The sequence below is a fragment of the Nicotiana tomentosiformis genome, chromosome 7, assembly GCF_000390325.3.
Source record: "Nicotiana tomentosiformis chromosome 7, ASM39032v3, whole genome shotgun sequence".
Taxonomy (NCBI): Eukaryota; Viridiplantae; Streptophyta; class Magnoliopsida; order Solanales; family Solanaceae; genus Nicotiana; species Nicotiana tomentosiformis.
Window position 1 is genome coordinate 96393468 of NC_090818.1, and position 13066 is coordinate 96406533.

Here is a 13066-nt window from a genome sequence, read left to right on the forward strand (position 1 = left end):
AACAACGCCTTCAAACATTGAAGCAAGGGTCCATGTCTGTGGATGAGTACTTTAAGGCTATGGATATGGCTATGATCCAAGCTAATTGTATGGAGGAAAAAGAGGCTACAATGGCTAGGTTTTTAAATGGTTTAAATAAGGAAATAGCTGATGTAGTAGAATTACAACAATATGTAACAATAGATGAGTTAGTTGATTTGTCTGTAAAGGTAGAAAATCAAAATAAAAGAAAGCAAGCTAGCTCATGAAAAGGTCGGTCAAACACCATCTCCAAGAAGCCATGGTCGAATCAAGAGATGAAGAGTTCTTCAAGACCTCAAGAAGACAAGGATAAAGGTAAATTTGAGAACAAAGAGGGAGGTAAAATCTTTAACCCTAAACCTTTTACACCTTCTAGTTCTATTCAGTGTCATAAATATAAAGGAAGGGGACATATAATGTATGAATGTCCAAGTAGAAGAAACATCATTCTTAGAGAAGATGGAGGATATGAGAGTGAAAAAAGTGAGGGAGAAGAAGAGGGAGATGTGAGTAATGATGATGATATAGAACTACCTAATGATGGCATGATTGGGGTAGTTAGAAGGATTATGACTATCAATTTGGGAAGCAATAGTAAAGAACAAAGGGAGAATATATTCCATACTAGGTGTGGGATAAAGGGGAAAACTTGTTCTATGATCATTGATAGTGGTAGTTGTGCTAATGTGGTGAGTTCATACTTTGTGGAAAAATTGGGACTTGCATGCATGAAACACCCTACTCCCTATAGACTCCAATGGTTAAATGATAGTGGTGAACAAAAGGTAAACAAACAATGCATGATTTCATTCAATGTTGGTAGATATGAGGATGATATTCTTTGTGACATAGTCCCTATGCAAGCTTGTCATATCTTACTGGGTCATCCTTGGCAGTATGATAGGAATGTTTTTCATGATAGAAGGAAGAATAGATATTCTCTTGAGCTAAATGGCAGGAAATTTACTCTTGCACCTTTATCTCCTTCTCAAGTGTTTGAAGATCAAAAGAGATTAAGGGAAACAAAGGGAAAACCAAGGGGAGGGATAAAAAGTGAGCTTGAGGAAAAAGAAAAGAAAGGAGGCCAAGAGTTGGAAAAAAAGAGAGATGGCCGAGAGAAAGAGAGAGAGGGCAACAATTTGAGAGAAGAGATAAAAAGGGGCTTGAATGAAAAAATAGAAAGTCTTGGTGAGAGGAAAGAGGCTAAGGAAATAAAAAAAGAGAGTTTTTATATAAAAGCCAAAGAGTGTTTAAATGCAAGAAAAGAGGGGTTGCCCATAATATTACTTACTTATAAAGAAGTTTTGATTAATTCTGAGTTACTCACTTCTTCGTTGCCAAGTATTATTTCTTCTCTTTTGCAGGATTTTGAAGATGTCTTTCCTGAAGATATTCCTAATGGATTGCCACCTTTACGTGGCATTGAGCATCAAATTGATTTCGTGCCTGGATCACAAATCCCAAATAGGCCTGCTTATAGGAGTAATCCAGAAGAGACAAAAGAGCTTCAAAGGCAAGTTGAGGAGCTGCTTGAGAAAGGCTTTGTGAGAGAGAGCATGAGCCCTTGCTCTGTTCCCGTCCTATTGGTACCCAAAAAGGATGGAACTTGGAGGATGTGCGTGGATTGTAGAGCAATCAACAAGATAACGGTAAAGTATCGCCATCCTATTCCTCGTCTTGATGACATGTTGGATCAATTACATGGATCCAAAATCTTTTCTAAAATTGATCTAAAAAGTGATTACCATCAGATTCGAATGAATCCTGGAGATGAATGGAAAACTGCTTTTAAGACCAAATATGGGCTTTATGAGTGGTTAGTTATGCCTTTTGGCTTGACTAATGCACCTAGCACTTTCATGAGATTAATGAATCATATCTTTAAGGATTTTCATGGAAAATTTGTTGTGGTGTACTTCGATGATATCTTGATCTTTTCTAACACTTTAGAAGAGCATGTAGAACACCTAAAACAAGTTTTTGAAGTTCTTAGAAAGCAACTCTTATTTGCTAATCTTAAAAAGTGTACTTTTTGTATGGATCGTGTGATTTTCTTGGGTTTTGTGGTTAGTTCTAAAGGAGTTGAGGTTGATGAAGAGAAAATCAAAGCAATAAAAGAATGGCCAAAACCTAAGAGTGTAACTGAAGTTAGGAGTTTTCATGGACTTGCTAGTTTTTATAGGAGGTTTGTGAGAGACTTTAGCACCATTGCTTCTCCTTTAACTGAAGTTATTAAAAAGGATAAGATTTTTACATGGGGGAAAGAACAAGATGATGCTTTTAACTTGTTAAAAGAAAAGTTATGTTCTACTCCATTGTTACAATTGCCTTATTTTTCTAAATCTTTTGAAATTGAATGTGATGCTTCTGGCAAAGGAATAGGTGCTGTTTTGATGCAAGATTCTAAACCTATTGCCTACTTTAGTGAGAAGTTGAGTGGAGCCACATTGAACTATTCCACTTATGACAAAGAGCTATATGCTTTGGTAAGGGCTTTAGCCACATGGCAACATTACTTGTGGCCAAGAGAGTTTGTCATTAAAACTGACCATGAATCCTTGAAATACTTGAAGAGTCAAGGTAAGCTTAGTAGAAGGCATGCTAAGTGGGTTGAATTCATTGAAACTTTTCCTTATGTAATTTCTTACAAACAAGGGAAAGAGAATGTTGTTGCGGATGCACTTTCAAGAAGGTATGTCTTAGTTTCTACCCTGACTTCTAAATTGATGGGTTTTGATCAAACTTGATAACGACAAGGTCGGGAATCCAAACTAGAGTAAGAATTTGAAAAGTAAATGCGGAAGCAATAACAATAAGGAATTGAACAACTAGCACTTAAGGGCAGAAAATAAAGGATATGGAAAAATTCGAGGAAAGAATTCCAAGAACTTCCAAGAACGCAAGTTCTATAGCCTTGACAAGATCAAAGCAACAACATCTTGATTTATTGAAGAAATCAAACGCCTTTACTTAAAAGCAAATCAAAACAATAGATTCGGATCTTGACCGCTTTACGAGTAACTTGAGACAACAATTAATAACTAGTATTAATCGCCTTCTAAGAATACCACAAAGGAATCAAAGATATCACAATAGAGAAGTAATCTTACTATCTTGAACTATGAACTAGTAAAGGTTGAAAGATAAATCTCAAAGCACAAGTAATAAAGGTTCAAAAGAACTCTCAAAGTATGATATACTTAATCAATAATGAAATGTCCCAATGAATGAGAAGAACTCCTTATTTATAGGAGTACTAAGGCACAAAAAGTCTTTAAAATTAGGTAGGGTGGTTGCTAAGGCATAAAAAGTCATTACAATTAGGTAGGGTGATTGCTAAGGAGTAAGAAAAGTCATTACAATTAGGTGGGGGGCGGCCAAATCCCTTTGGGGCAGATTTGGACCTTAAAACTACTAGTTTGGGCCATTGATTTGGACTCCAATTGGGCTCCCTTTGAAATACCCCCTTTTGGACCTCTTTTAAGCTCATTTTGAGCCCCTTTGGTGGACTTCAAGGGCTGATTTGGTGGCCCAATCTTCCTCCTCTTGGACTTCAATTTGGATCACCAAATAATTGTAAAACTTGGATAATTCATCTACTTTGGGCTTGAGCTCTTCCTCTACAATTAAAAGCTTCTTTATTTGCCATTGAAGTCCAGCAATCTTAGAGTGCAACTCTTTAGCTTGAGATCTTGTAAATGGCCTTGGAGCTTCCAAAACTCTATCCTTGTCCTTGATGCTATCATTCCCCTCTTCTTGAAAAGAATTCGTCCCCGAATTCGATCCTACATCAAACAAAGACAAGTCAGCAACATTGAATGTAGCACTTACTTGGAACTCACCAGGTAGGTCCAGCTTGTAAGCATTGTCTCCAATCTGGGGACGCTCATGATTATATAGACAGGTGCTAGCGGATCCTTCGCACAACGAGTATCTTGGAAACCAATGGGGTTGCATTCACTACATTTCAGCTAACCGGGGCAGCCTATAGATGGTGGCAGGCTTATGAGTTGAGCAGGACAGCTGGCGCAGCACCACTTACGTGGCATGAGTTCTTAGTTCTCTTCGTAGAAATGTTTGTTCCCCCGACTCGTAAAGAGAAGTTTCGTATGAAGTTTGAGTAGCTATGCTAGGAGGGTATGTCAGTATGATATGAGGTTTGTAGATCTGGACCATCATGCAATGTGGTTGGTTCCTACTGAGAGAGAGAGAGAGAGAGAGAGAGAGAGAGAGAGAGAGAGAGAGGATCAGGAGGTTCATTAATGGCCTCAACTATGGCTTACACTTCAATTTGGCTCGAGAGGCCGAGACATATGTTAGGTTTGACAAGGTGGTCGAGATTTCTAGATGCTTAGAGTCGGTTCGCAGGCTTGAGCGCGAGGAGTGGGAGGGCAAGATGCCCCATGTTTCAGGTAGTCTTAGTGGTACCTCATTTGGAGGCCAGTCTCATCACAATAGGTGTCGTCCTTATAGGCTAGCTCAGATGGCTCGTCTGGTTCATCGTGGTGCATTAGCTAGTCATGGTTTATACAATGCTCGTCCGGGTCAGTCATCTTTTAGTGCCCTACTAACTCAGAGTTCATCCCGTGCTCCATCAATTCAGGGTTCGTCAGTACCAAGTTCTTCTAGTGGCTATTCTGGTTCTTGGGGTGCGGTTCAGGCCTCGCCGCCATATTTAGATCGAGGTTGCTTCGAGTATAGAGAGTTGGGGCATGTGAGGAGGTATTGCGCCCATCTTATGGGAGGTTCCGTTTAGCAGAGAGGTCAAGCTATGAACTCCGCACCAGTTACTTCACCAACCGCTCAGCTAGCTTGGGGTGGGGCTTAGGCAGTTCGAGGTCACTCTAGAGGGGGGGAGTAGATCAAGTGGTGGTCAGGCTCGATGCTATGCCTTTTTCGCCATGCCAGAGGTAGTCACCTTAGACATAGTGATCACATATATTATTTTAGTGTGCTATAGGGACGCTTCAGTATTATTTGACCTTGGTTCCACTTATTCATATATATCATCGTACTTTGCTCGTTATTTGGGCATGTCCCATGATTCTTTAGTTATGCATGTCCATGTATCTACACTAGTGGGTGATTCTATTATTATGGATTGTGTGTATCGGTCGTGTGTGGTGACTATAGGGGGATCAGATACAAGAGTTGATATTTTACTACTTAGCATTATTTATTTTGACGTGATTTTAGGCATGGATTGGTTGTCACCATGTCACGCTATTCTGGATTATCACGCTAAGACCGTGATGTTGGCGATGCCGGGATTGCCTAGGATTGAGTGGAGAGGTTCCCTGGATTATGTTCCTAGTAGAGTGATTTCATACTTGAAGGGTCAACGGATGGTTGAGAAGGGATATTTGGCATATTTGGCCTTTGTGAGGGATGTTAGTGCTGATACTCCTACCGTTGAGTCAGTTCTGGTAGTGAGAGACTTTCTAGATGTGTTTCTTGCAGACATGCCAAGTATGCCACCCGGCAGGGACAATGATTTTGGTATTGACTTGGTGCTGGACACTTAGCCCATCTCTATTCCTCCGTATCGTATGGCACAAACAAAGTAGAAGGAATTGAAGGAACAACTTTGGAGCTACTTGATAAGGGATTCATTAGGCGTAGTGTGTTGCCTTGGGGTTCACTGGTCCTGTTTGTGAAGAAGAAGGATGGTACTATGCGGATGTGCATTAATTATAGACAGTTGAACAAAGTTACAATTAAGAACAAGTACCTACTACCTCGCATTGATGACTTATTTGGCCAGATTCAGTGTGCTAGAATATTTTCGAAGATTGATTTGAGGTCTGGGTATCATCACCTGAAGATTCGAGATTCAGATATTCTGAAGATGGCATTCAGTATTTGCTATGGTCACTACGATTTTCTTGTGATGTTTTTTGGGCTGACCAATGCCCCACCCACCTTTATGCATATGATGAACAATGTATTCCAGCCATATCTTGATTCATTTGTCATCGTTTTCATTAATGACATCTTGGTGTATTCACGTAGCCAAGAGGATTTGATCAGCATCTGAGGATTGTACTCCAGACCTTGAGGGAGAAGAAGCTATATGCTAAATTCTCCAAGTGTGAGTTTTGGCTTGACTCGGTGGCGTTCTTGGGCTATGTGGTGTCTAGTGTAGGGATCAAGGTATATCCGAAGAAGATTGAGGCAGTTCAGAGTTGTCCTAAACCGTCTTCAGCTACTGAGATTCGGGGTTTTCTTGGTTTGGTTGGATATTATCGCCGTTTTGTGGAGGGTTTTTCATGCATTGCTGCACCTTTGACTAGATTGACCCAGAAGGGTGCCCAATTCTTGTGGTCTGATGAGTGTGAAGAGAGCTTTCAGAAGCTCAAGATTTCCTTGACCACAGCTCCAGTTCTAGTTTTATCTTCAGCATCGGGTTCATATATGGTTTATTAGGATGCTTCGCGGATTGGTATTGGGTGTGTCTTAATGCATGAGTGTAGGGTAATTGCTTATGCTTCACGCCAGTTGAAGCCTCATGAGAAGTACTACCCCGTTCATGATCTTAAGTTGGTAGCCATTGTTCATGCATTAAGGATTTAGAGGCACTATCTCTACGGCCTGTCGTGTGAGGTATTCACGGATCACCGGAGCCTACATCACTTGTTTAAGCAAAATAATTTAAACTTGAGGCAGCAGAGGTGGTTGGAGCTGTTAAAAGACTATGATATCACCATTTCGTATCATCCTGGAAAGGCCAATGTGGGGGCTGATGCCTTGAGTAGAAAGGCTGTGAGTATGGGAAGCCTTGCATATATTCCATTTAGTTAGAGACTATTAGCATTGGATGCTCAGGCCTTGGCCAATCAGTTCGTGAGGTTAGATGTTTCGGAGCCTAGTCGGGTTCTTGCTTGCGCGGTTTTAGTCTTCTTTATATGAGCGCATTAGAGCGCGTCAGTTTGAAGACCCCTATTTCCTTGTTCTTAAGGACACGGTGCAACACGGTGATAGAAAGGAGGTTTCTGTTGGAGATGATGGGGTGTTGCAGATGCAAGGTTGGATTTGTATGCCCAATGTGCACGGGTTACGTGAGTTGATTCTTGAGGAGGCCCACAGTTCGTGGTATTCCATTCATCCTGGTGCCGCTAAGATGTATCAGGATTTGAGGCAACAATATTGGTGGATAAGAATGAATAAAGATATAGTAGAGTATATGGCTCGGTGCTTGAACTGTCAGCATGTGAAGTATGAGCATAAGATCTGATATCATGCAATTTGCTTCGGAGACTTGAGATGCCCGAGTGGAAGTGTGAGCGTATTACTATGGACTTCATTGTTGGGCTCCCACATACTTTGAAGAAATTTGATGTAGTTTGGGTGATTGTGGACCGGTTGACTAAGTCCTCACACTTCACTCCAGTTGTGACTACATACTCTTCAGAGCAGCTTGCTCAGATCTATATCCGTGAGATTGTTCGTCTTCATGGTGTGCCAACGTCCATTATTTTTGATCGGGGCACGCAGTTCATATCACAGTTTCGGAGTGCAGTACATCGAGAGTTGGGAACACGGGTTGAGTTGAGTACAATATTCCACACCCAGACGGACGGACAGTCTGAGTGCACCATTCAAATCTTGGAGGATATGCTACGCACATGTGTTATGGATTTCGAGGGTTCATGGGATCCGATTTTACCGCTAGCAGAGTTGGCCTACAATAACAGCTACTAATCGATTATTAAGATGGCTCCTTATGAGGCCTTGTATGGGAGGTGGTATCGTTCTCCAGTTGGTTGGTTTGAGCCGGGAGAGGCTAGGTTGTTGGGTACTGATTTGGTTCGGGATGCCTTGGAGAAAGTCAAGTTGATCTAGGACCGACTTCGTACAACACAGTCTAGACAGAAGAGTTATGCTGATAGGAAGGTTCGTGATGTTGCAGATATGGTGGGTGAGAAGGTGTACTCAGAGTTTCGCCCATGAAGGGTGTGATGAGCTTAGGAAGGAAGGGCAAGTTGAACCCTCGGTATATTGGTCCTTTTGAGGTGCTTGAGAGGATTGGAGAGGTGGCCTACAAGCTTGCATTTCCACCTGGACTATCGGGTGTTCACCCAGTGTTCATGTTTCTATGCTCTGGAAGTATTATGGTGATCCATCACATGTTTTGAATTTCAGCACGGTTCAGTTAGATAGGGATTTGACTTATGATGTGGAGCCGGTGGCCATTTTGGATCGGCAGGTTCGAAAGTTGAGATCAAAGAATAAAGCTTCGGTGAAGGTTTAGTGGAGAGGTCAGCCAGTTGAGGAGGCTACCTGAGAGACCGAGCGGGAGATGCGGAGCACCTATCCACACCTATTTGAGACTCCAGGTATGATTCTAGACGCGTTCGAGGATGAACATTTGTTTAAGAGGTGGAGATTGTAACGACCCGACCGGTCATTTTGTGTATTGTTGCCTCTTCCCCCTATTTATCACTTCTTATATATTCATTTGTGTTTATGTGATTTGCCGGGGTGGTTGGATTGGTTTCGGGGAAGTTTTGGAGTGAATTGGGACACTTAGTCCCAAGGTTGGAAGCTTAAGTTGTAAGAGTTGGCCGGAGTTTGACTTTTGTGTAGACGACTCCGGAATGGAGTTTTGATTATTCCGATAGCTTTTTATGGTAATTTTGGACTTAATTGTATGTCCGGATATTGATTTGGAAGTCTGTAGGTCGTTTTGGCGTGAATTGGCAAAAGTTGGAAAGTTGAAGGTTCGGAAGGTTAAGTAGTTTGACCGAGAGTTGACTTTGTTGATACGGGGTTCGGATTTTGGTTTCGGGAGTTAGAATAGGTCCGTTGTGTCATTTAGGACTAGTGTGCAAAATTTGAGGTCATTCGGAATTGGTTTGATATGGTTCGACATTGGTTTTAGAAGTTGAAAGTTCATTAGTTTCATTAGGCTTGAATTGAGGTGCGATTCGTGATTTCGATGTTGTTTGATGTGATATTAGGCTTCGAATAAGTTTGTATTGTGTTTTAGGACTTGTTGGTATGTTTAGATGGGGTCCCGAGGGCCTCGGGTATGATTCGGATCAAGTTCAGCTTCATTTTGGACTTTGTTAGACTGGTGATTTTCTGTGCATCTGTTTTCCTCTTTCGCGATCGTGAAGAATGGGACGCGATCGCGAAGAGTTGTTCTTGGTAGTTGGAAATTTATTCTTTGCGTTCGCGATAGTAATCTCATGTTCGCATAGCTTTGTGAGGCTTAGGTCATCGCATATGCGACGAGGTTCACGCGTTCGCGTAGAGGAGTGGTCAGCTGGAGCGTCAGGCTTTAAGCCTACACGATCACGTAGGTGTACATGTGTTCGCGAAGAGTTAGGTCTGGTATGCATCGCGTTAGCGACCGTGTCTTCGTGTTCGCATAGACTATTTTGGAGGGCAGTGATTATTTGTTCTTCGTGATCGCGATGTAGGTCCCACGATCGCGATGCATAACACCTGGGCAGAATGTTTAAAACCCATTTCGAGGGTTAGAGTTATTATATCATATTTTGAGTTATAGAGCTCGGTTTTGGGAGATTTTGGAGGGGATCTTTACGTCTTGGATCGGGGTAAGTATTTTTGACTCGGATTTGTTCATTTATCATGATACCATCATTGTTTTTATCATTTATTTGGTTATTTGGAGTAGGAAAATAGGGAATTTTGTAGAACCTTTTCAAAAAATGAAAAATGGAGATTTGAAGGTCGACATGAGGTCGGAATTGGATAATTTTGGTATGGTTGGATTCGTAATTGAATGGGTGTTCGGAATTTGTGAATTTTTTCTAGTTCCGAGGTGCGGGCCTAGGGTTGACTTTTTGATTTTGATAAAGATCGAAACTTTATTGTTTGAAGTTGTTTCCTATGTCATTATTTGTTGATATTGAGATGTTTGTGACTAGATTCGAGTCGTTTGGAGGCCGATACATGTGGGAAGGGATTGTTGGAGTTTTGATTTGTGCGTTTTAAGGTAAGTAACATTTTAAAACTTATAATTAAGGGTATTTTTCCCTGGAAAATGTGTTATTTGTGTTGAGTTAGGGTTACGCACATGCTAGGTGACTGATGTGTGGGAGTGCACCGTGGTAATCATGATTCAAGTTGATTTTTGTACTGTGTTTCTATTAAGTTTTTTTTATCCGTGTAATCCCTACTTGTTAGAGTTATTGAGGTGTGATTCATGTTACAAATCATGTTTAGGCTATGTGCCTATTCGGTTGAGACCTAATGAGATTATTTCTGTTGTTTTAAGTTATCTGCTTTAACTGTAATTGTATACTCAGTCGTGATTCTTAATTTGCATATCATATCTCATTCTCTGTTATCATTCACTGTTACATCGCATGTTATTATTGTTTGGGCAGAGTGGTACGAGATTGTGAGCCCTTGAGACTTGAGAGATTGATGACTGAGGTGGGCCTGAGAGACGAGTTGTGAATGTTATTGTAGTTCGCGCTGCATGCCGCAGCAGGCCATATTGGCTTTATGACTATTATGTGGATCGGGCTGCACGCCACAACAGGCCTTATAGGTTTTATTTTAGTGCTTGGGTAGGCTCCGCCCCTCCGAAGTCTGACATACCAGCAGTGAGCGCAGGCACAATGATATATACACTTTCTTTGGTGAGGGGCATTGATGCCAGGCACAAGTATAGTGCTGAGTGATTGTGTGTATGATGAGTGGGCATTTGAGATTGACAGATTGAGTATTCTGAGAGTGTGAGTACTTGGCAATATCACCGTGTAATCATACATTTGACTTGCATATTTGACATGTTGGCATAGAGATGTACCATTCCTCATAATAGTTGTACTTGATATGTTTCTATTAGTGTTGGGCTTTAATTGTTGAACTTGGAAGCGTGTCTAAATTTCTATACCATGAACGAGTTGATTATGAAAATTTCCTCTGATTTATTTACTATTATTGTCATTATTATACCTGCCTTGTCATTATATTTATCCCTGACTGTCTTCTTCTGAGCTCGTCCTTGCTTTCAATCCAAGGTTAGTTCTATTACTTATTGAGTACATGGGGTCTGTTGTACTCATACTACACTCTGCACTTTGTGTGCAGATCCAGGTACCTCTGGACATTGTGATTGCTAGATCTGTGCTAGTACCTGCTCGGAGACATCGAGGTAGCTGCTATGACGTCCGCAAACCTTAACTCTCTCTCCTTTTATTTTCTTCAGTATTGTTCTATTACTCAGACATATGTACTAGAGTTTTGATTTATGTTGATACTTAGTAGTGCTCATGTACTCGTTGACACCAGATTTTAGGGTGGTTGTAGTAGTATTTAAGTTATTTAACTAAGATATTTATGAGATTTCCGCTGTTGAATTTATTAAAACATTTTTATTCAAATGTTTAGTTGTTATGTGATTGTCGGCTTGCCTAGAAAGTGTGAAGGTTGGGATTTTTGGGTCGTGACATATCGATAACACCAAAGTCTACTTAAAATCAAACTTAGAAAATTCTAAAACCTTCAAGACGCCAACTTTCAACAATAAGCACAGAAACGCTTCCGGTCCACCCGAAACTCGATCTGATCATATGCCAAAGTCTAAAATCATTATACAAACCTATTGGAACCTTCAAATCTCGATTCCGAGGTTGTTTACTCGAAGAGTTGACTCGAGTCAAACTTGGCCACCTTAGAACACTATTATGGAACTAAGTGTTCCGAATTCAACCCGAACCCTTCCAAAACTAGACCAACTGTCACCGCAAGTCAGAAAATAATAAAAGCACGTACAGGAAGTCTTAAATTGGGGAACGTGGATCTAGAGAGCTAAACGACCGGTCGGATCATTACATTATCTTTCTGAGGCTTTTGGGAGAGATAAAAATGAGTTCTTTCAGTCGTTGCTACTCATACGCAAAGATCAGCAGATGAGAAAGACAACTACAGAAGCGCTATTCTAATTCTAACTCAAAAGGAAGCAATAACATAGAATAATGCAGGAGGTTGAAAGGACTAAATTAATCTAAAACCCTAAATAAAGGCTGGGTCGGTCCGTGATGGATCCGGCCGAGTTATTTCTTTGAATAGGAAGAAATTTACCACATGGGTGCTACGGAGAAGGATTGATCAAAAAGAGGAAGATAGAAAGAAAATTTGATAGTGTAACATTTGGGATTAATTATAATTAGAGAGATATTAGTAAGGATAGTCCGGGCTTTGTTCGGGCCAACTTGAATAAAATTTATAGTATTGTTTTATTATACATTATGTTATGTTCTTATTCTAGCCGTAACGTTCAGTGAAGAGCCATTTTATGTTTTGAAAAGAAATCTTTGAGAAAAATTGCCTTACTTGGAAGTTAAGCTTGGATATTGTTGTATAAGCATCCAACTATGCTTTTGGAATTATAGTAGAGCTACAATCAAAAGCTTCTAAGTTTTGAAGGTATCATGCAAATATAAATACATGCATAAATATCTTTGTTCACCATAATAATACTTCACGATCAAATAAATAACAAAAAGAAGATAAAAATTTAGAGCTATTATCACTTTTAGCCCGCGCCAGAAACTATTTACATTCAATAGCCGAAAAAGTGTATAAAATTAATATAATTTTTGTATATAACATAACCAAATAAAAGATGCAGTAATTCATAAGCTTACCAATGTATCATTATTGATCTCATCATCTGTTGTTTGCCAACCCTTCCAGTTTATCCTGCTCGTAAGGCAGGGTCATTAACACCACTGCCAATATCAAAAATCGAAGCATAAATGTATACGGTCGAAAATAATTTCGGCCTTCATACGTCTGATCGAGATCGAAACATAATGGACCGAAGAAAGTCTTCATAATATCGAGATGGCATCCGAAGAAGGCACAAACGAGCTTCAAGTTTCAGGGACAGCTCAAATATCGAGCTCGAAGTCATTATCGAGCTCGGGTCCAAATTGAACTATGATGAGATGTGATGGAATCGAGCTTAGGGGCCAGAGGCCAACCAATATCGAGCCCAAGTCATTATCGTACACCGAGTCGGCATCGACCTCAAACCCGCTTCAAGCTCTAAAACTGAAAA

At 40.5% G+C, this 13066-nt stretch overlaps 1 protein-coding gene across 1 annotated transcript; it reads left to right on the forward strand.

Annotated features, from left to right (window-relative positions):
• Positions 1-285: 285 nt before the first annotated feature.
• LOC138896539 (uncharacterized) lies at positions 286-2291 on the forward strand (the record flags this gene model as incomplete). The annotated part of the gene is made up of 1 exon (XM_070181756.1): positions 286-2291. A coding segment is annotated over exon 1 (1995 nt), but the record flags the coding sequence as incomplete, so codon positions are not given.
• Between the last annotated feature and the right edge of the window lie 10775 nt (positions 2292-13066).